The sequence below is a fragment of the Microplitis demolitor genome, chromosome 6 (assembly GCF_026212275.2).
Source record: "Microplitis demolitor isolate Queensland-Clemson2020A chromosome 6, iyMicDemo2.1a, whole genome shotgun sequence".
Classification (NCBI taxonomy): Eukaryota; Metazoa; Arthropoda; class Insecta; order Hymenoptera; family Braconidae; genus Microplitis; species Microplitis demolitor.
In genome coordinates, this window is record NC_068550.1 from 10,730,743 (window position 1) to 10,756,533 (window position 25,791).

At 28.1% G+C, this 25,791-nt stretch overlaps 1 protein-coding gene across 1 annotated transcript in view; it reads right to left on the reverse strand.

Annotated features, from left to right (window-relative positions):
- Positions 1 to 25,791, reverse strand: part of LOC103569311 (RNA polymerase II elongation factor ELL2) — a 114,540-nt gene that overhangs the window by 10,618 nt on the left and 78,131 nt on the right. Inside the window, exons 3-7 of the mRNA XM_053740042.1 lie at positions 11,057 to 11,181; positions 5,084 to 5,200; positions 4,530 to 5,014; positions 4,244 to 4,453; positions 411 to 1,395 (exon numbers count right to left, since the gene is read on the reverse strand). Coding sequence (XP_053596017.1) covers positions 411 to 1,395; positions 4,244 to 4,453; positions 4,530 to 5,014; positions 5,084 to 5,200; positions 11,057 to 11,181 — 1,922 coding nt within the window. The remainder of the gene's footprint in view (positions 1 to 410; positions 1,396 to 4,243; positions 4,454 to 4,529; positions 5,015 to 5,083; positions 5,201 to 11,056; positions 11,182 to 25,791) is intronic.

Genomic DNA, 25,791 nt, shown 5'->3' on the forward strand with positions numbered 1-25,791 from the left:
CAATTAAAAAATGTCCTACAATTATTCCCTCATTAATTTTTTATTAATAGGTCATTGAGACACCTATTTTTATACTTCAGTCATAAAATATATATATAAAGAATTCAATTCAGTAATACAATAATAAAATTTTATTATTTCTCCTGGTAATAATTTATAAAATATATCTATTTTCAGCTTAATTACTTATTATTATTTCTTAATCACAATAATTAGTAAATAATCTACAGAAACGGGTTTAAAATTACATTTCCTCTCAAATAAATACCCAAAAAGCTTGTATTCAAAATTCGAAAAATTTTCAAAATTAAAAAATTTCATAACCTTAGCATACAAGTACTTATTCTTCAACAAATTAAATCCTCTATCCATATAAACATTAAAACAAAAAACAAAAAACTATAACTTACGTGAGGTAGTCAGGAATTTCATCATGAGCATTATTTTTATCAATCTCATGATTTTTAGCCATTCCTCCAGTCACACCTCTTGTAGTACTTGCGTTAATATTACTATTAGAAGCAATACCATTCAAATTATCACTATTTTCCTTAATCTTTCTTTCTCTTTCCTGCTTATTACTATTAACTCTTTCCACCTTCTCAACTTTTTCCACCCTCTCGCTGTCCCTTTCCTTTTCTTTTTCTTTTTCTTTTTCCCTTTCCTTTTCTTTTTCTCTATCTCTTCTCACTTCCTCTCTTTCTTTTTCTTTTTCTCTTTCTCTATCTCTTCTTTCACGATCACGATTACTAAAATCACTAATATTTCCACTATTACTTCCAGCTTCATTCCTATCAGTAGCTGAATTATTATTTATTATTGTTGATGATGTTGTAGCTATTGAGGCAGTATGATTACTATTGCTATTTAAATCATCATGTTCACGTTCACGATCTCGATTTGGTGTGAAACATAATTTACTATTATTATTAGTATTATTGTTTAATTGATAAATATTATTGTTGCCACGTTGCACATCACTGTTAGATGTTCTTTCAGATCGATGATGATTAATATCACGTTCACTTGATTGTTGTCGTTGTTCATTCCAATTATTTACATCATTATTAATATTATTATTATTATTATTATTATTATTATTATTATTATTATTATTATTATTATTAGTATTATTATTAGGTAAATTATTGCCACTCGGGACATTAGCACTAACACTTGATGCAATATTTACATTAGCAGTATTACTATTAGTTGAAGACGGTGTCCGTGTTGTCGGTTCGGGTTTACGGTAATGAGAAATTCGCGGTCTTTTAGTTTGAATTCCGTCACTACCTTGGTAATAACCAGGACGTTTGCAATTCATAAAATTTGGTGGTGGTGCTGTTATTGCTGGAGGTGAACCGGGATGAGTTGAATTTGGTGATTGTCCACTTCCTGTAAAAAAGTTTTTTTTTTTTGTAATTCTTTAGAGGAATTTAGTTTTTTTTTATAGATTTATTATTTTAAATTTGAATTTTTGTTAGAGGATCTGTGATAGTGGATATTTATTATTTATTTTGAATAAATTGTTAAAGATTTGTAGAAAACTGATTTTAAGGGCATTCTCAGACAGTGTCCCCCACTTTTTAAAAATTTTCAATGACTTTCAACTGTCAAAAGCATTTCAAAATTTTATCAATTATTAAAAAAAAAATTAAAGTATTAATTTAGAAAAGGGAAACGTAGTCGTAATATCACCGAGTTATAGATTTAAAAAAAATTACTTACAGTTGATATCAATAAGGATTTAAACGAATTTTTTTTTTTTTTTTAATTATTTATTTTAGGTCGCTCAAACCGCTTCGTCATTGGCAACGGAAATCAAATTACAAAACAAAAACAAACAATAGGATACAGAATACGTAATTTCAACCGACAATTCAGATCGATAATTTCATAGATATAATGATATCAGCGAATCTTTTCAAGTGACTTTTAGAGTTGAGGAGATGACTCATATTATTGGGAAGTTGTGATGCGTTTATTTGTTGACTTAGTCCTGGGCGGTTAGTGAGGTGTTTGACCGTAACAATTTCGTTGCATCCTGGACAGGTAGCAGGATTCGATTTGTTCATTAAGTGACCATGTGAAAACTGAGTGTGTCCAATTCTTAGTCAAGTGCATATACATTGGTCTTTCCTAAGAGTGAACTGCGGGGGGATTTCCCATATGTTACTTCTAATTTCATGGAAGTGAGTATGATTGTCCGTGGTTAAACGAAATTTGTTAAATAAATTTCAGTAAAATTGTCATGTCAATTTTATGATTCGAATTTTTAAATTTTTCAGGCTAAAATTTATTCAAAAAATTTTGTTCAACTCCCAATTGATATCAACTGTAATGAATTTTTTTTTAAAATCTATATCTCGGTGAAATTACGAATACGTTATCCTTTTTTTAATTAATGCTTTAATTTTCTTTTTTTTAATAATTTATAAAATTTTAATACGCTTTTAACAGTTGAAAGTCATTGAAAATTTTTGAAAATTGGGGGGAGGGGGCACCGCCTGAGAATGGCCTTAAGGAGTTTCGATATCGATTTTCGAAATAATACTAAAATTCTGAAATTTTTTTTTATCGACAGAATTATAAAAAAAAGGATCACTGTTAAAATTTCAAATCGATTCACTGCACCGTTTTCGAGAAATAAATTTTCAAAATTCGTTCTTTTACACGGGCGTAAATGGTAATCATTTTGTGAAGTGCTATAGTTTTTGCTACAATAATACCATCGCTATAAATTATTCAATATCAAATAATTAAACATTTCTGAACACATTAATATTTTTTTTTTAAGTTTCATCATGAATTTGTTATTAAATTATTAATGGACATAAGAGGGCAATTTTAGATAATGACGTCACATGTATCGTGAAGCTAAGAAACGATTACAACAGCTTAAAATGACACAACCGCGGGAAATTTGAATAACTAATAAGCTTATAAGTTACAGCACCACTATCATTTTGACTGTGATTAACCTCTAATACGTCTAGCGTGTAAACTTCTTTTTCCGCTTTTTTTCCCTTTTTTGATAATTTTAAACATTTATTATAAACAGCTTCTGATACTAATTTACCTTTTCAATATTTCCTCTTTTTAATATTACTTTCTTCTGTAATTAATAAAAACAAAAATCAGCTGACGTTCTTTTCTGTTTGCTCACTAATACACACTACCACATAGTACTTGTGTTGGACCTGTGCTCCAGCTAGTAATAAACCTTGTGACCAACAATAGTACACAAAAAAATTACTAAACACTAGCGTTCTGTTGCCGTTCTTCCGCGTTTATTTTTTAATCACTTATTTCATTAAAAAAAAATTATTTTATTAAAAAAACTTTTTTTTTATGATTCAATGCATAAATGATACCTTCCATGAATTATAATGAAAATATATTGTATTAATTCCTTAAAGTAAGCCAATTCATTACATATTCTATTAATGAAATTTTGGTGTCCAGTAGTTGTAATCTTGCAAAAATACAATAAAAAATCCATGAGATCCTTTAGAAAGATAACCGGTATCGAACCTCCTTAAGTTGTAACTCGAAGACTATTGACCCCACGGAAAATTTCAAAGAATAAAAAATTATAAACCTTTAAACTTTCTTAACAATGGATAACAACAAGACATATTTATTATAATTATATAAAAATCAACAGCCTCAATATCCGAATAGGCAATTATTTAACAAATACTTTAAATCTAAATTTAAAGAAAATATTAGTTTATCTATCGAGTGCGATCGTGTTTAAGACGCAAGTGTGAAGATTGGTGCCCGAGCCAAAGGCGAGGGTACCAACACACGAGCGTCTTAGACTCGATTGTACTAGATAAATACATTAGTTTTTGTGACAGATATTTGAAATTTACTACATTTAGTGCCTATAAATAGCAGGTTATAAATCCGCGTTTATTTATTTGGTAATATTGTTTTGAGTATTTGTTGAAAATTAGAGAGAAGTCGGTAATGGGGCGAATTAAAATGATGATAAATTTTGTCACAAGATGGCTCGTTAAGTTACTTCGATATTTTTTGGTCGTTTGCTATCGCACATGTAACCAAAAAATATTTTTTGATCCGATGATGACGTCACTATTAGAACGATTAGGTATCTTTTTTACCAGCTGTATCTTATCTAATATTTTAGCTGCCGGCTATAGGCGCTAAATGCCGTAGATTACAAGTGTCTGCCACAAAAAAATTATAACAGTATAAAATAAATATTATTATTTACCACTTGATCCACCATCACTAGAACCAGGTGGCGTTAAATTTTGTGGTTTACGTCTCTTTAACATAGCACGATCCTGTTCACTATAAAATGGCCAGTCTTCTTGTACGTCATTCCACACATGTCTCACTAAATGATACGTATTGTTACGCATTGACGCCAATGAACGTAATAAGATAGCCATTTCTTTTTTATCACGTTCCTTTAGACCCTCTATTTGAACAATGGAATGGAAAACAAATTAATTACTTTAATTATAATAATAATAAAATAATAATAACAAAATTACCTCGATTCAAACGCTCATAGAGCTCAGGCTTCTTGTAAGGCCTCAAAGCAAGTATATGAATGAGTCTGTCTCTCAAAGGTCTTTTTTGAAGATCTAATAATTTTTTGTCAGGCTGAGAACGAACTGATGATGTATTGCTGGTTGCTGATGATTTATAAAATCGTGATGGTAATGATGGTGATGATGATAAAGCGGACAATGTTGATGATGAGGTTGTCGTCGTTGTTGTTAATGTTGCTGATGAAAATGATGGTGATGATGATGATGATGATGTTGTTGTCGATGATTGTTGGGAAGATAATGTAGCGGAAGATAAAGAATTAATGATGGAATTTTTAACAGGTCTACTAGTGGAATTTGGAATGCTCGTATCACGATGATGGTTGTTATGCCTGATATTTGACGGTGGCGGTATTGTCTTCCCGGTTGCTTTTACCTTAACTTTTCGACCGATATCTGGTCCATTTGGTTTTATTACCCTGGTGCTGGAAAAATTAGAAAAATATTTTATTAGAAATATTTTTTTTTTTGCTTTTGTTTTAATGATATCTTACCATTTGTTTTTATTATTTTCTTCAGCGACTGCCATTCGATGCCTTGTTGTCTCATAAACGTCTTCATTTGCGTGGATTCGCATTTTATATGGCATTGTTCCCAAACTCTCCAAATTACTATAAAATGAAACATTTTTAATTAAGATTATAAAAACTTGATCTAATAAATTTCTTCTTTTCTAGGAATTTTTTTTTGCGTCAGGATTTTATCTGGTTTTTTATTCTAGGAAATTAATTTATAATTAATTCTTAAGGGTCGGCAGCGCTAACCAAATTTCCAAATTTTAGATTTCTATTTACTTTTTAAATATTTATGGGACTCGAAAGACGAAAATCTTACGAAGAAGTTCATCGTAAAAAAAAATTTTTCTAAAATTATTGACATTAGTTGTAAGATTCCCTTATTAAAAGAAACGATTTGAAACGATTCGAAAAAAAAATTTTTAAATAGTTTTTAATGCTTTTGAATACGTTGAATACTTTTGAATTGCCATTCTTATGGAAGTTTAACATTACAAATCGTTTCGAATCGTTTCTTTTAATCAGGGTTAGGAGACGTGAACTTTTTATGTTTCTCATTTAATTTATTTGATACTCTCGAAGTCCATTATAATAATACTGGATAATTTAAAGGAAAGATGGACAGAATTTGATGTAACTTTTTTATTTCATTCGCCAATAACGTTTCGTCAACTTTGTTGACTTCTTTAGGGCTCAAAATAGACGTTTTACATATTAGTCAATGTCAAAAGTATTAAAATGAAAACCCACGTGGTACATAATTGCTTGGAACTGTTCCACATAACCATAGTAATGACCATAAAAATTTTATTATATTAACTATTAATAATTAATTGTTAAGCTTATCATTAATTTATTTGCTAATATTACTTGTTTCAGATTTTTTTTTATACTTTCCCGGGAAAAAATGATCAGACCTGATCATGCCTGTTCATGTATGATCAGGCCTGAAATTAGACCTAATCATACCTGTTCATGCCTAGTCATGTATGGTCATGTCTAAAGCGTTAAATACGCTCAGGCCTGATCATACCTGTTCTTGTCTGGTCATGCCTGATCATGCCTGAAGCGCTAAATACACTCAGGCCTGATCATACCTATTCATGCTTGTTCATGGCTGTCCGTGTCTGTTCATGCCTGTTCATGTCTGTTCATGGCTGTTCATGTCTGCTCATAGATATACAATTTTGTTGACCAAGAATCTATCACATATAAGATTTTTATTACTTAAAGTTCATACGAAACTTACTTTTCAACTAAATCTCTTAGGTCAGTAGGTAGCAAGTTTTTTCCCGTGTTTTTTCTGTAACTCTGTTTCCTTTCCAATAAAATATTTTTTTCTATTATTTAATAATTTTAAATCAGTCATTTTAGTAAACAAATATGTAAAGCCAATAACTTGTATAATAGATATTTGCGCATGATCTCATATTTGGAGTGAAACAGAGTTACTGTAAGCATACTTCTATCTCATTTGCTTTTACGCAGCGTTACCAAATATAAATACTACGGAAGTCAAATTAGACAAAGCACACACAGAAAAAAAGGATATCTTAGAGCAAAAAAATTTTTCTTGCCGCAAGAATATTTTTTGCAATTCTGAATGAAAACGAAAATTTTCTTAGTTAAAATAAAAAATTATTCTTAAATTTAGTCATCTTGGCATTAGATTTTTTTTTATCTAGCCGATATAATATATGCTTCTTGAATTAAGAAATATTTTCTCAAAGTGAGAAAAGTAAATATTTTACCCCGAAATATAATGAATTGTTCGAAGAGTAAAATATTTTTTCTTTAAGAATAATTAATTTTGAATCGATATGATCTATGATTCTAGTCAAGGATTAAAAGTACTCAACTCAATGGTAAGAAATATTTCGAATAAAATACTTTTGAATAAAATAAATCCCTGGCGGTCCTGAATCACGGTGTATTACAGTGAATCACCGGAAATCACCGTGAATGCTCACCGTGATACATGGTGATTCGCCGTGATTCACCGTGATTTATCGTGAGAGTTCACTGTGATGTTGCGGTGAATCACAGTGAACCGACGTGAGATCTCACCGCGATATCGTAGATCATGGTGATTCCGCGATAATCACTATTTTATAAACAAAAAAAGGCAATACATTATGAAACCTCGATGGGGCAGCAGAATTTTACAAAAATTCACCGTGAATCACGGTAAATCTCCATAGTTTGATTATAGAACATCACCGTGATTCACCGCGAATAGACGTGAATCACCGTGATATCACGCACACATTCACGGTGATTCCCCGTAATTTCACGGTAATTCATCGTGAATCTCCGTGAATCGCGGTGAATCACCGTAATTTCATTCCATTAGCGTGAATTACCGTGATTCACCGTAATTCATCCTATATCACGGTGAATCAGGACCGCCAGAGTATATATTACAGTGCTGCCTCTGTTGTAATACGATGGAAGTTATAAAAATTACGATGTTACATCGTAATTTTCAAGTAGTAACTGCGTCCTCCGTAAGAGTTGCTCTCGTGACTTATGACTGCTTATTCAAATCGTTCATATGGATTGTAAAAACAATCTAAACTTGTAGGCCCTTCGGTGGCCGAGTGGTCCAAGGCGTCAGACACTTCGCACTCGAAAGGACTCGGGTTCGAATCCAACTGCCGAATGATTGTTATTTTATTCTTTTATTTAAACTTTCTCTTCAAATTTTACGATGTTCACATCGTAAATCATATTAAAGTATTATTTCTTAATGAAATTTCCAACGCTACATCGTAAAAATTATAATTGTAAAAGTCTAGTCCACCACTACAATAATCAATAAGACAAATTACGATGTTAGCATCGTAAATTTAACTAGAATTTTTTTTCCGTGTATTTTATTGTGTTGCAGCAAGTAAACGTAGACGTTTGAACCAACAGCAACTACGCTCACGGTTCAACGCAAAAATTCTCTTGGGAAAGGTAACTGCACTATACTAAAGTGACGGTTGTGTAGACTCTACATTATACAGTGTGCTTACTGGATATAGATAAAGTAAGCGAACATTCAGAAAGGGTCAGATAGCGTAACTGGTAAAGCTCTCGCGTGACACCGAATTCGTCTGGGTTCGATTCCTAGCATGAGCAAACTATTTATTTTTCTCAATTTGTTCATAAGCAATTAATCGAGAAAGTTTATTCCTTATCCCCCCTCTACTATCGTACTATCATATTCTGAATGTACGTATAAACTATGCTGCTTCACAAAATTTAATATTTATAATAGGTTAATTCACTCAAAAATACAGGTCGATATATATTTTTACGTAGATTCATTTATTTTCATGAATCGAGACAATGTTTTTTTTTCTCGATTGAAAAACAATCGAGAAAAAAAATCATCAATTCAAAATATTATTTCTTTAATAAAGAAAGTAATTATGTTCTTCTAAGAAGATATTTATAATAAATAGGAGAATTTTATGTCTTCAGTTGAGCAAATATTTATATGATCCAAGAAAAGATATTTTATTTAATTAAGAATATAATTTGCTTAAATCAAAATTAAAATATTTTTATTCTAATAGACCGTTGTCTTGAGTTGATAAAGTACTTTTCTCAAACTGAGAGTAAATATTCTTCTGCTATACAAATAAAGTTCTTGGTTTGAGATGTTGATATATATTGTGACAATTTTCTATACTCACCAACTAAGACAGAAAAGCATTTTTTTTTTTGATAGATTTTTTTACTTGATTAGATACAAAATAAACTTGATTTGAAATTAATATTCTTTAATCAAGAATATTTAACTTGAATTAAAATTTGATTTTTCTTGATACAAAATTTTTATGATATTAGTCGAAGAAAATGTTCTCGAATTAAAAAAAAACAATTACTCAGCCCAAAAATAAAAGAATGAAGACAAAAATTTTCTTGGGCCAAGTCAACCTTTTTTTCGGTGCATATTTGACACTTATGGTATCGATAGTACAACCTTAATTCGTAAATAAATTTAGTAAACTTTTCCTAGTCCGAGGGATTTTTTTAAACATCCAGTTTTTATCTAGATTTTTTATTTTTAACTTCCCGCTAAGAAAATTGCAAATTTTCAAAAATTCGGGAAGTTATTGGTCTCAGTCCGATTTTCGAAAATCAAATTTCTAAGAGATCTTGACGTTTTGAGATTCTAGGAAGCTATCCTGACAAATTTCACGATGATGTCCCAGTGTGTATGTATGGTATGTATGTATGTATGTATGTATGTATGTATGTATGTATGTATGTATGTATGTATGTATGTATGTATGTATGTATGTATGTATGTATGTATGTATGTATGTATGTATGTATGTATGTATGTATGTATGTATGTATGTATGTATGTATGTATGTATGTATGTATGTATGTATGTATGTATGTATGTATGTATGTATGTATGTATGTATGTATGTATGTATGTATGTATGTATGTATGTATGTATGTATGTATGTATGTATGTATGTATGTATGTATGTATGTATGTATGTATGTATGTATGTATGTATGTATGTATGTATGTATGTATGTATGTATGTATGTATGTATGTATGTATGTATGTATGTATGTATGTATGTATGTATGTATGTATGTATGTATGTATGTATGTATGTATGTATGTATGTATGTATGTATGTATGTATGTATGTATGTATGTATGTATGTATGTATGTATGTATGTATGTATGTATGTATGTATGTATGTATGTATGTATGTATGTATGTATGTATGTATGTATGTATGTATGTATGTATGTATGTATGTATGTATGTATGTATGTATGTATGTATGTATGTATGTATGTATGTATGTATGTATGTATGTATGTATGTATGTATGTATGTATGTATGTATGTATGTATGTATGTATGTATGTATGTATGTATGTATGTATGTATGTATGTATGTATGTATGTATGTATGTATGTATGTATGTATGTATGTATGTATGTATGTATGTATGTATGTATGTATGTATGTATGTATGTATGTATGTATGTATGTATGTATGTATGTATGTATGTATGTATGTATGTATGTATGTATGTATGTATGTATGTATGTATGTACGTACGTATGTAAATATCTATAACTTTTGAACGGATGAACCGATTTTGATCATCAAGGTGTCATTCGACGCGGCTTGCGAAAATCTTGAAGCTGAAAGAAAATTAAACTTGATCGGTACGGCTAGTTCAGAGATATTCCAAAAATAAACTTTTTTCAAAAAACCTTTTTTTTTGGATAACTTTTTATGTTCTCAATGGATTGATTTCAAAATCAACTGGGCTCTGGAGCGTTATAAGCCGCGTCGAATACCACATCAAACATCAAAATCGGTCAATTCTTTCAATAAAAAAAAAATTTTTTTTTAGTATTTTGAAAATTTCGCAAAAACGACTCGATAAATCAATTTAAAAATCTGATCAGTTGTAGAACTCAATAAAACTAGGTTCAGAAATCAATTCTAGTAATAATTAGATTTTCTACGGCTTTTTTCTCTCAATATCTTTATGTAGTTAATTAAGCCAGAAAATTTTTTCATTATACGAGTTTTAAATAAAGTTGGCCTTAAATAAATAATTACAAGATCTAGCGACATTATTAATCTAATAACTTTTCAGAATTGAATAGGAATTTTTTTCTGTACTTTTTTTAAACGTTTGTGGTAACAAAAAATTTCAAAAATTATAAATATAAATATAAAAAAATCACTAATTAAGAAATTTCTCTCAAAATTCTTCGAGACCATGATAGTTTTTATTCTAACGAGAAATTTTTTCCATACCATTTTTTGTCATCTATTAAAATATTTTTTATTAAACTCCGTAAAATTTTGGAAACTAATGACGATAGATTTATTATACTCAGACTAAAAAATTCTCATTTAAGAAAAAAAAGTTAATAAATAAATTTGATCTATTTCTTACTTCGGATTTGTTTGCTGTATACATTCAAAAGCACCTTGAGGACCTTCAACATCATGACCGTCTGATAAGCTAAACGTAAAATCAACGGATCCATGATTAGATTGCGGTGATGGGAATGACAGCCGCTGAAAAAAAAAAAAATAAATAACAAAAATATAGAACAGCTGTTTTACATCAAATTCAATTCAATTTAATCATACATATCACAAATTACGTATGATATACATATTAGATTAACTTAAATATTTATTTATCTATTTCCTTTGATTAAATTTCTTGACATAATATTATCGTTATAAAATTCAGTATTTACTCAATATAGAAAATATAAATATTTTTTTAAATTGTTGCTCAACACCGATCGAATGAATCGGCAATACGAGTGAATTAGAATAGAAAGTTATTCTTTCAACACGAATTTACTCACTTCAGTATAATTTATTAACAATTTTTTTTCTTCATGCTCTTAAATAATTTTCTATCTATTTTATTTTATTATTATTACTACCTTTTATTTCAATAAATATTTTTTTAAAGAATAAAAAATTATCTACATGATTGAATTGATTCAGTAAAGTTGATATGGCCTCGACATAAATTTATCGAGGTCAATATGTAAAATTGTGGTATTTTTTTTTTTAAATTCAAATTCACATTTTTATTTTATTTCAAATAATTAATTGATTTGCAAAAATTAAAAATTTATTAGATTTATGAAAACTTATATTCTTAATATCAAATTTAGTAATTTTTTAAATGCTTTATGAACTTTTGGACATTTTTAATTTTATGTAGTATTTTTATTTCAGTCAATATATTAGTTAGTGGATGTATGAAAAATCGAATCTGATAAATTCATTCGTCCTAGGGATATTTTGGTATCTAAGATTCAATCTAGATTTTTGCATCTAAGGAATTTTCCAGTCAGTAAAGTTTTAAAAAATCAAGCATAGCAAATTTTTCTAAAGCATAAGAAATATTATCACCTTCAAGATTTCACCTAATTTACTTTGATTCCAGAGAATTTTGAAATCAATGAATTTTTAGGAAAGTAAATCTAATGAATTTTTATATAGGTATCTAAGGAATTTTTTTTTCAGTCAATATTTTATATACAGAATTTCATTCTAGGGAATCTGATAGCAACTCATTTTTAAAAAATAAAATCTTGTCAATTCTTTCAAGTTATAGAAATTTGTTGATCCTTTAAATTTGATCTAGTTTTTTTATTCTAAAGACTTTTTCAGTCAATAAATTTTTCAGATATTAAAACTAGACAATTTTTTCATGCCTTATGAATTTTCACGTATTTGAATTTTATGTAATTTATACCCCAGAAAATTTTTAATGACTACATTCAAAGAAATTATTATTTGTAAGAGTTTTAGTAAAAAATTTAAATCCAGTAATTTTTTTAATGCTCAAGGGATTTGTCGAGCATTAAAATTGATGGTAATTGTTTACAATCACGGCTGCACCTATTTTTGGCAATAAAAAATCGAAAAATGCATATTTTAAAACTTTTGTTTTTGAAAATATTCTACTTTTTGGCGTATTCAAGGACAAAAATTCCTTAATTCGTGAAAATTTTATAAATTTGGATATACTTTTTAATTAATATATTTTATAAATCAATAGTTGATTAATGAAGATTTAAAAATAGCTTATCAAAAAAAAATATATTATAAAGTAATAGAGGTAAAATTTATTAGAGCATCGGAATAAAAGCTTAAAAATTTAATTATTTTTGTATTATTACAATTATTATTATTATTATTATTATTATTATTATTATTATTATTATTATTTTTCAGTCTGTGTAATACATCTGTTACAGCTCAAACACGATTTCGTGACGACACAAATCGATAGTGTGTCAGTAGGTTGTTGATTCGAATTGCACACGGTCCAAATTTGGTTTCTTGTTAACATGACGACGTGTATCAAAAAATATATTAATTAGATTAATTAATAATAAGTGATTGTTACTAATTGTTTATATCATTCAAATCGAACCCTCAAATTACCACCTCCACTATCACCATCATCAACAAATCTATTTTTACCTCATCATACTCAATAAAAACAAAATAAAGATAATATATCAAGTCCACGACAGCAAAATACTAAGTAAATAAATAGAACATTCCTATCATGTTTTTTTGTTTGCAATTGTTTTAATAAAACAGCTGTTGCGACAGACTATTTATAATGTCATTATTTGTTAATGAGTCATTATTTAAATTTTTATTATTCATTACGCACTTAAATACAAAAATATTTTTTTTATTTCCATATTTTATTATTATTCATAATTAAAAATTTTTTTAAAAATTATCTTCGATTAAGAAAATTTATCAATATCTATCAATAAATATATTTTTTTATCTTAAATAAATAATTTGATATTTATTTTATTTTATAATAAAAAAAAAAAATAAATGAATAAAATTTTGAATTTTATTTATTTTAGATTATTAGTTATAATCTAGTCAAAAATGTCAATATCTAAAAAAAATAAAGAAACTAGTTTACTGATAAAGATAAAAGCATGAAGAATTAATTTTCCTCTCTCTCTCTCTCTCTCTCTCTCTCTCACATGTATATATATATATATATATACATGTATGTTAGAATGAATGGCTAAAGTATTTAGCTCTTTCAAAATGTCTACGAAAAACGAGGTCAAAGCTTGGTGTCATTTTCAACCTCGTAAGTCCTGGGCGTTTCTAAATTAAGAATCATCTATGTACTCTTACTGTATAGAAGAATTAAATTTTATTATATACAGTAGAACCTCGTTATAAGACTATTAGTTTCTCTCTCGAACTATCGTGATACCTGTTTTATAAAAAAGACAGAATGATAGTCTTAGAACGAGGTCCGACTATATATATATATATATATATATATATATATATATATATATATATATATATATATAATAACCACAAACATTTTCTAATTTGTTACAAAAAAAATTATACAATTTAAATGAAGATTTATGATAAAATTATCAAGTAAAAATTTATAAAATTGAACGAGGAGTCAATTATAGAGTCGATAAAATTTGAAGAAGTACTTAACAATTCTCGATTGAATCGCGGTGCTATATATATTATCATGATACGTGTATGTGTGTGTATTTATGTATCAACCAAAAAACAGATTTCATCTGTAAAAAAATGCGCCAAGTATGCATCTATTGCAGTGAAAATTAATGAAATCAAAATAACCATCAAGTACTTGAGCGGCACATAATAAAAAGTTAACATTTTTTTTCCGCGGATTAGGTATAATTTTTATATAATATAAAAAAAAAACAGTTAAATTTAAAAACTATACGGATAAACGTGGCGAGTCAGTATCAACTTAAATAAGTCATGAATTAATATAGTACTAACTCGCCAAGTTTATCCGTATAGTTTTTTAATTTAGCTGTTTTTTTTTATATTATATAAAAATTATACCTAATCTGCGGAAAAAAAATGTTAACTTTTTGTTATGTGCCGCTCAAATACTTGGTGATTATTTAGATTTCATTAATTTTCACTGCAATAGATGCATACTTGGCGCACTTTTTTACAGATGAAATCTGTTTTTTGGTTGATTTCACTTATTTTTGTAAAAAAAAAAGTCAAAGATAAATCTCCAGTTCATAAAGTAAAAAGACGGTACAAATATTATAATATTCTAAGCCCATATACCGTGATAAATCTATGGTAAACTCTATTATGACTTTTTAATCTAAACTCGGTCACTCAAAGTTGAGACTTTGAGAAAAATTACTCTATCCACGGGATGAATAGATTGTTTCAGATCGAATTTTGTAATATACATCAAATTGAAAATGAATTCTTAACAATCTTTTAAAGAATCATAAAATAAGCATAAACAGGATCTAGGTTATTGAAATTACCACAGAATCTACTTTAAATGAAATATATTAGCATAAAAATTATTTTCGTAAACTAAAATTTGTTAGAGCTAGTGAAAAAAATGGTTTAGATCTACGTAAATCTAAGAAGTAGAAAAAAATAGATTTGTGTATTTTTTTTTTCTTACCTCATGAGAAAACTAAATTAAGTTCACTTGACAGCAAGAAAATGTAGCATCTCGTTAAATTTTTATTGAGAAGCTGTATTGATATTTTGAGAAAATTACTCGTCCAAAATTTAGTAACGTTTATAAATATTTTCATTAAAATAACTATATCTAAATAAAAATTAAAAGACATATTTTTATTTTTATAAGGTAAGTGTCCCAATACCGGAACAAGACCCAATACCGGAACGATTTGATAATCATTATATTATATTTCAACTCGTACGCGATGAAACTAAATAAAACTTTCTTTATTTGAAACCTTAATCTTTAAGTTAAAAAATAATATATAAAATAGATTTTAGAAAATATTTAAAATATGAAAAAAAAAAATGTTAATTAGAGCATTAGTCTCGGATCCATGACTTTTTCATGTCTCTTAATGGTTTTGCTAAGAAATCAGTCAATGAGCTTAAGCTTATAGAAAATGCATAGAATTACTTTTCAATCATCTTTTTTTTGTATATGCATCTTGAATGACATAAAATTCAAGAAAACATATTAAAAATATGAAAAAAATAGTATTATTATATTAATTTGACTGTTCGTCTATTGGTACACCAAAATGAACCCGTGCCCAGTACCGGAACAGCCAATCATATTAATGTTATCGATAGACATTAACGGTGAGTTTTATTGACTGGCTAAATCAAGTACAATATTAATTATTACTGGAGCCCTAATATTTAATGCAGTATGTATGATTGTTATAAAAAATAGATTAAGTATAGATAAACTCTAATTTAAATCATAAAAAATAAATTTTTGTTTTTAGTTTTTTTTTTTTTTTTAATTATTTTTCTAGTATAACATCAAATGATTTATTTTGTTTCTATTCTTTAGTTCAAAATATTCATTTTCATTGAATATTCAATCATTTTAAAATTTTAAATACATTTTACATTATGGGTGTGATATAGCAGACATTAGACAAATTTAAAATTATTAATAAATCGAGTAAATAATTAATAATATAAAATTTAAAAAAATGCAAATTCAAAAAATTTTGAAATTAATAGTGCTTTTGTGTAAATATTATTTTTTTAATTATTTATCTTATTTATTTATAATTTTAAAGTTCTCTGATGTCTGCTACATTCATACTCGTTTTACATTAATATTATTTAATAATCATTAATATTTTGACCATGAATAAATGCAAAAAATAACTTATTTTATTTACTGTTCGGGTATTAGGACAACCGAATTCCCGTATTGGGACAAGGCTATTTCAGCGTTCCGGTATTGGGTCTTTTGGGTGTCATAGAAAAAAATTTTTTTTTTATATTAAATTTAAGAAAAATGAACTAATTTGATTATTTTTGAATTGGTAAATGTCTATTCTATATGATGTAATAAATTATTTTGGTTTATAATTTATTTGAATATTTTTAAAACGATAAAAATCAGTCATTTACCCTTCGTCGTTCCGGTATTGGGACATTTATCTTATGGTTATTTGAATTAAAAAAGATGTTTTTTATTTTTAAAATTCATTTGTTTGCCGCGTTTTTTTTCTCTTTCCAATATACATTTACGATTATTTCTGTCTCTTTCTGCAATATATATACCACAAATGTCGATAATAAAATTATAAAATATAAAAAATACTTATATTTGGCGCATGAGACGTTACTATGAGGTATAACCCCTTAAGTACTGGACCGAATGATTCGATTCAAGTTGCAATCGAAAGCGAGTCATTTATTCATATGATGTATCTAAGGTCATTTTAAATCGAAATTCAACAGATTTTTTTTTATTTAATAAATAAATTTTGTTGTCAACAAATTCATAGTTGATTCGGGTGTAGATACACGGTCAAAATTCTCGCGCTCTCACATTGTTAGATGCATACTTGGCGCGAGACTCGACCGCGTCTGTTGATGAGAGTTTTAAAACGTTAGTGCGTTAGCACGCGAATGTCCTTGTTGTCTCTGAAATTTTTCTCTCTCAATAAAATACTCCCTCTCACTTGTTATATCTTTTTAAACTTACTGCCAGCAGTTCTCAGCAGCAGCATCAGCAGCAGTTCAATAGAATGTAATATATGTTTAGTTACCAGACATGACGTTTAAGTGTGAAATTCTCTAGACAAAACATTCTTTAATAACGGAAATTACTACTGATACTTTAAACTATTTATGTTTTATTTATTTTAGGTAAAAAAAAAAAAAAATATAACTTTTAATTTTCAGTTGCTTTTCATAAAATTCTGAAGATCTAGTAATTTTTTATAATAAAAATCCTTACATCCAGTGATTTTAAACGAAACTCCCCCAATTTAGTGATTTTCTACGAAAATTAGTTGATCTAGTGCTTTTTTAACAAAATGCCCATCTTGTAATCTTCAATCTGATAATTTTTGAGATGGAATTCTCTAAAAGTAAAAATTTATTACGACTGTAGTAATATTTAAAATTTCAATAAAGTAGGAATGAATCAAGTTTTTTATGGTTATTCTTGCAATCAACTGAGCAAGGAAAAATTCAATTATTAAAAAGAAATTGATCAAAAAGATTTTTTTCTTATCGTATATGAGTACATATCTAACGATATTAACATAAAACGCGAGTTTAAACAAAGTGAACGGCAATGAAAGTGAACCTCTTTATAGCACTACCCGGAAGTAATCGTACTTGCGTTTCACCATTTTAAAAATGTTTTTTTTCATTCTTTCAATTGTTATTTCAATATCATAAATCAACGATCAGAATAAATTTTGATATGAATATCATTAGAAATTAAACTTTTTAATCATTTTATAGAATTTCCAAATTTAAAAAAAAAACATAAATTTTTTTAACCAGCCTAGTAAAGAAATATTCTTATAAATATTTTAAAAAATTACTGAATAGAATTCTCTAGCGTTTAGTAACTTTATAAAATTTCCTATTAAAATATTACTAGACAAAATTATTTAGTCATAATAAAATTTCTGGACCAAATTCCTGCAGTAAAAAATTACTCGGCCGTCTTCTAGTAATCTAAAAGTCAATAGGAAAAAAATTCCCTAGACTTTATGTTTCCAAAGAAATTTTCATTCCTATTTAAGTAGAAATGTTAATAAAATGACCTTAAATATGTATATAATAAGAATCAAACGTTACTGAAATGATTCTCTTTACTGGCATACGTAGCTGCTGCTCCCTGTGACCTCTTTTTCTTTATTCACCACACAACCAATAGGAAATATAAATTGTTGCGTCATGCTGTTTATGCTGTCTTTAAATACGTGGTTCAGTCTTGTATCGTCTCAAAAAAGTATTTAGCAACAAAAGAGCAAAAAAAAAGAATAATACTAATGTTAATTTTTTTTTTTTTTAAATAAATTCTCCAATCAATTTTGATTTTACAAACGAGAAAACTTTCTCTTATCTCATTGAGGGCAACGGTTTCTCGTCAGTGCAATGAACCCCAGATTGTATATATATATATATATATATATATACATATATACATATATATATATATATATATATATATATATATATATACATATATACATATATATATATATATATAAATGTATATATTTTTACTCATTAAGTAGCCTTCAGTTGACCTACCACAACGGAAATAATCGTTTGTCCTCGAACTTCCGAATTTAAACTTTGATGGCCTTGTCTATTTAATATGTTTTTATTATTTATCACTACGTTATATATTTAAGAATAAACTTATCCCAATCAAGTAGATAATCGTAGTTTTGTTCTTTAATTAAGATTATTAACTAGTCCATTGATGCATTTTATTTATTTAATTGGTATAATAATTTATCGTTGGAGCCAACCGCTGAATTGGCTGATGTTCGCACATTTCTAGCGAGTTTTATACTCAACAAAAATGATCACGTGATTAACAAGAATGTCCCCACTCCTATTCCCCTACTATTTAAAATTCATATATATGTATATATATATATAGATGTCGCAAGTGGATTATGCGCATGTTCAGTATTGAAATGATTGCAAATAAATTTGATAGAGAAACCAAATGAGATAAAAATTAAATTTATTTTCCTATATAATATAAGATTATAAATTTCGAAAAAAATTTTATAAACTGTTTTCAGAATGTTTTTTGTAAAAAAAATATTTTTGTAGAATTGAGCTATTCTCCGTTTTTTATAAAAATAAATTTTTCTGAGTAACGTAATTTTAGATTTATTTTGAAGGTTGATTTTTCAAAGAGATATTTTTAAATCTTTGGGGCCGGACAAAATATATATATATATATATTTATAAATTAGAGTGCGTCATTTCAGAGCAACATTTTTTTTTTAAGTGCATGTGGAAAAATTCATAGTTCAACACAAAAAAAAAATTTTCGCGCAAGAAAAAAAATTTTATATCGATTACAGACCTAGCTCATTAAAAAATTCGATTTTCCCATTTAAATAACACGGGAAAAAATTTTTTTTATCTTTAAGTACTTTTAAATCCTTAACAAATAAATGGATCGAATAGACTAATATATATTTTTATTTCGTCGAGCTCTTGAAATAGATCAGAACCACGTTTTTACGAGCTTGAAATTAAAATGAAAATAACTAGAAAACAATGCGGAATTTGAAAAATCTGAACTGATAATAATTTGTAGCGAATAAAATTGTCAACAAAAAAGATTTTATAACATTTTGTGATAAATCTGATAGTTTTACGGAAAAAGTAAAAAGATCTCCAACTTTACTTCGAGCTCTAATAACTTTTGAACGAATGGATTTATCGAAAAATGATAAAAGACCTTTTTTGTAGAGCGTTCAATTTCCTAAAAAAATATGCATTAGTCTATCCGATCCATTGATCAGTTAAGGATTTAAAAGTACTTAAAGGGAAAAAAAAAATTTTCCCTTGTTATTTAAATGGGAAAATGGAATTTTTTAATGAACTAGGTCTGTCATCGACATAGAATTTTTTTTTCTCGCGCGAAATTTTTTTTTTGTGTTGAACTATGATTTTTTCCACGTGCACTTAAAAAAAAATTGTTGCTTCGAAATGACGCACCCTAATATATATATATATATATATATATATATATATATATATATATATATATAATTTTATAAAAAAGTACTAAAATCGTGGATAAAACAACGATATCATAAATTTTGAGATATTTAATTGGATTTATCTTGGAAACTACAAACTCTATATATGGGGCGTTCCACGCCAAATCGGACACCATTTAGCTTTTGAACCTGGAATCTTTTTGAAACTTTTTTATCTTTCAGGATAGGTTGAGAGAGGACTTCATGATTTTTCTCAAATTTTTTCCTCCAACCGTTTTCGAAATATCGAATTTTGAAAAATGTAGAGATTTTTTTTTTCACACGCTTGTAACTTCGCGAAAAGTGGTTTAAATAAATTTTCAAAGAGACAAAAAATGTTCATTGTTAGACATATTTTTAGTAAAGAATATAAAAAAAAAATTTTTGAAGCACGCTTCTATTGAAGCTTTAAATTTTAAGTATAAATTGTCGATTTACAGAAAACACGTACTGATCGATTTTTCTTATAATTTTTCACAGCAAACTGTCACCTATTCTACAACTATTCCAGCTATGCTCATAATGGGACAACGATGGGATCTATTTTTTTTCGATTTTTTAAATTTCATATTCCTTTTTTTTTTTAAGAAAAATGTCTAAAAAATATATCATGCTCAGGATTTACTATTAAGAATTATCTGACACACAACTATCATCAAAATTTTCTAATTTTCTTCCACAGAAAAATTATTATTAATTAAATAATTATTATTATTAATTAAAATTATTTAAAATTACATAAAATAATTATTTATTAATAAATATTAATTAATTTTTATTAATTAATATTTTATTAATATATTAATACATTAATTAATTAATATTTATTAATAAATAATAATTTTATGTAAATTTAAATAATAATAATTATTTAATTGGTAATCATTTTTCTGTGAAAGAAAATTAGAAAATTTCGATGATAGTTGTGTGTCAGATAATTATTAATAGTAAATCCTGAGCATGATATATTTTTTAGACATTTTTCTTGAAAAAAAAACCGTTGTCCATATATTATTGGGCGTGTTCGGCCGTACCAAGTCCTGAGTAAACTTAGTAAGATTTAGTATAGTAAATATGCTTCTACTAAACCAAATCTTACTAAGTTTCAAGACTTACTTCAGCCAAACACGCCCTTTGAGTGTAAATTACTGTCTAGGGATATCCAGTAAGTTTTCTCTAGATATCGAATTTTAATTGAAATCATATGTAAAATATGTAAATGAAATATTATTGGATGTAAGAATTTAAAGATTTCCACTATATCTAATAATATAAAATTCGATCTATTAAATTTTGTAAAATTTTTAGTACCTTTCTCAAACGAATCAATTTGTGCAAATATCTCAGCTATTTATTTTTGAAAAACTATTACTAAATCTTTGGATACTTGGATATATATTGCTATATAGGAAATTCTCTAAAAACCGAGTGAATTTTTTGAAGAAAAAGCAGATTTATGAATATATGTATTATTCCAGTAACTTCTGTCTTTATAAAAATTACTAGTTTCAAAATTATTCAAATTTTTACTTGATTTAGTGTTATTTTTATATCATTATCTAAACTAGATATACAAACAAGTTTGTACCTGAATCTGGAGTTAGGGAAGGGCAAAAAATATCGATATATCAAAATATCGATATATCAAAATATCGATATTTTTTTAGAAAATCATCGATAAATATCGTCGATATTTTTAATCGCGGATTATCGATATTCGATATTCATTTTTGAATGTCGAATTCGATATTTTGACTAGAATCCACTTAGTATTGTTACATTGTAGTTATTTTTATATATTAATTAGTAGACCGAGCTCAATATATCGGCATTAAAGCGCGCGAGTTTTGGTTTTAGTGCTGTCTCTATGATGTTTGTTATGAACGTAGCCATGCGCAGTCGCAGTATCCCCTCTGTAATTTGTGAGTGTATAAACGCAACCAAACGAAACGTCAATGGATGTGAAAGTGTGTTGCTAATGGGGTTCCGTTTTGCCAAACTCCTCCGCTTGAGAGCAGCATAACCGCGAATTTGGTAGAGCGCAAATTTTCAAATGTCAAATTTAAAAAGAAAAAATTTGTTCTAGAGTGATTTAGAAAAAAAAAACCCCAATAAATTTTAAAATTTACAATTAATTATATGATGTTTTCGATAAATAATATAAATGTCGGACCATAATAAATATACAGTATATTTGTCAGTTACATATGTGTTTTGGAATAGCTACAAGTGTCGCATGATTATCATATATATTCGATATCAGAAAAATTAAAAAATTATACAGAATATGGGTAAGTGTTTTATTCCTTTTTGTAGAGGAAAAGCAACTTTCACTTTTTCCAATGATGAAAAACGTCGGGCCCTTTGGGAAAAGACTATAAATGTAAATTTTAGGTCTTCGAAATTATATCCTAACCATTTCGTAAAGAATCTTATTGTTGAAAAAAATGAAAGTTATTAAACAGGTGAATGAATAGTTGAGTTATCTTCCTTTAACTGTGCAACGTTCCACGTAAAATATTTATTGTTATTTGTATCCATATTATTAAATAAGTAAAGAAATTATTTTTAACGTTAAATTTTGGCGCGCCACCGAATGAGCGGTAATGATGCCTCCTGGGCCGAGTTTGACAAAAACGGAACCCCATTTGTGAATAAATTTTATTATTGAATAAAATGTCTGCTGTCTGGAACTTTTTTTCAAAAAAGATAAAAATCAACCTGCATCGTGCAACTTGTGTTATAAAACATACAAGACTTGCGGAAATACAACTAATTTAGCTTCACATTTGAAGACAAAACATTACAATGCTTACTTAAAATTTGTACGATTGCAGAAAACAAAAACAGGAGAATCTGGTAATAAAGAAAACGATAATACATCACAAAACAACGATGATGATCCTGATGCAGAGGTATATTTACAGGTTACATACTCAACCTGCAATAATGTAACGGAGGATTCGAAATAAGAACATTACAAATTGATGATTTATTCATTAATTTTCTGAACTGTTGTCTTAATTTCATGTTACTCAATCAAATAATGGAAACTTCCTACATAAATCAAAAGTTCCAGATAATTCATCCAATGATGCTGATAACCAATCCAATGGTACTGATAACCAATCCAACATTCAGGAAACAAAAAAACGAAAACAATCTACTCTTATAAGATGTTTGGAGAGGGTTTCAAGCTTTGAAGGTAATTTAGTCCTATCTTTTTTAATTCGTTAATATTATGAATACTAAAGTCATGAATCATTATATATTTTAGAAGGAGGGCAAAAACACACCGAAGTTACTCAGGCTCTAATTTATATGGTATGCAAAGACAATTTGCCTCTGTCATGCGTTGAAAAAAGTGGTCTCAAAAAATTTATCCGTACAGTTTGTCCTCTTTACAAATTGCCATCTCGAAAAAAGGTATTTCAGTCTATTGTATCATATATTCCGATTAAAATAATGGTTTGACAATTGCCTTGTTGTTATACTCAGGTGACCAAATTAGTAGAAAGTAGATATAATACAAACTCTGTTTTAATGAATACTTTAGATGAAGCAAATTTTTTATGTTTCACGAGTGACATACTCACCATCACAAACTCTACTCGAAGCTTCTTAGTGTTGACAGTTCATTTCATCGATAACCCAAAATGACAGAGTCTGCCTGCGCTTCAGAGCATAAATTTATGTGCTCAGAAATTGTCTCAGGTATGCTTCTGTTGATAATTATACTTAATACAATGTATAGACTTATAATTATACATCTTCTTTAGAGTCATACAGCGCAGTATATTAAAGAAACTTGGAATGATATTTGTGAAGAATTCGCTATTGTAAAAAGTAAAATTTTATCTATCACTACTGATGGTGGAGCCAATATGGTGGCAGCAGTGCGGTTGTTTCTAGAAGATAATCATCGAATTCCTTGTATGGCTCACAGCTTGAACCTCATAGTTGATGCAGTATTGAAGGGTATTCCTACTTTCTCTAATCTTTGCGATGACGTCAAAAGCATTGAGACGTTTTTCAAACAGTCCGAGAACGCCTCTGACCAATTACGAGCTGAACAAGAAGAATCAGGAAAAAAAGAGGGTGAAGTGCTGACATTGACGCAAGCAGTCAGCACTCAATGGAACTCATACTTAGACATGCTGGAGCGTTTTCTTAAGCTGTCTGCACTTGTAGCTAAAATATTAGCCACACAAAGTCAATCTAACAAACATACTCCTGACATGGTTGCATATTCGCAACTTCATATACTAAAAGACCTTATTGCATTTCTCCGTCCTTCCAAAGAAGCTACTGAAGAGATAAGTGGGGAGAAGTATGTAACTTCTAGTTTAGCGATTCCCATCTGGAGTTTATTGCGTCAAGTAACAGATCAGTCAACTCCATCAACCGCTCTAGGGGAAACTGTAAGAAAAGCATTACTGGAGAAAATTGATGAAAAACTCGTGCCCTTTGAAAAAAACACCTTTCTCTCAGCTGCAATAATATTGGACCCTCGGTTTAAGCGTCTGCATTTTACGTCTCCAATAGCTGTCTCAAATTCAATAACAAAAATCAGCAATGACATAAGATCAGAACACCGGGGAAGAGGCAAGCGTTCCCCAGACCCACGACCAGTTCAAGCAACACCAGAAACTGGTGAGTTATCTATTTGGTATAGGCATGAGAAATTGATTAATCTCAGCATGAATAAAGCAGAAATACCAAGCTCTGGTTCTGTCCCTGATGAGCTGAAGTAACATTCGGACCAACCACATCTGGACAGAAAATCAGACCCAATAGAGTTTTGGGTAAATTGCCGACATTTCACCCCGGTTTTATCTGAAATCGCTTTAAAATATTTGATATGTCCAGCATCCTCAGTATCATCCGAAAAGTTTGCTTCGGCTGTAAATTTGGCTGTGCCCGACAACAGAAGTAGATTAACCGGGGAGCATATTAAAGAAAGAGTACTGCTAATATCTATCTCTGGTGAATACTGGTTCGATTAAGATTTCAATAAGATACTTTGGCTTAAATTGTTGACTTTTTAACTATTTCAAACCAAGAATAATGATAATCAGTACTTAAATACGTATTTAATAATATATAAATCTACCAAAAATATATTTAATAATAATGAAAATTGCCAAATATGTATTTTAATTTTCAAATATATATATATTAGGCTGTGTCAAAAAAATCGACTGAGGTTTTTTTTTTTTGAATGGCCGTGGAATTCTGTCAGAGGATATCAAAATAAAGTTTCTGTTGAAATATGAGCTCTTAATATTGATATTTAGAGGTCGCGAATCATAATTTTCTACTTCCCATTTAAATAACATGGGAAAAAAAAATTTTAAGCTTGGAATTTTATACCTCAGCAATGGCTCATTCTACAGATAAGCTGAGGATAAATTCTTGTAGGGAATCAAACGCTCTACAAAAAAGTCTCTTATCATTTTTTGATAAATCTGTCTGTTAAAAAGTTATTGGAGCTTGAAATCGGATTTATAGTAAATTTCGAGTTCTTTTTAATTTTCCGGCGAAACTATCAGATTTATTACGAAATATCATAAAATCTTTT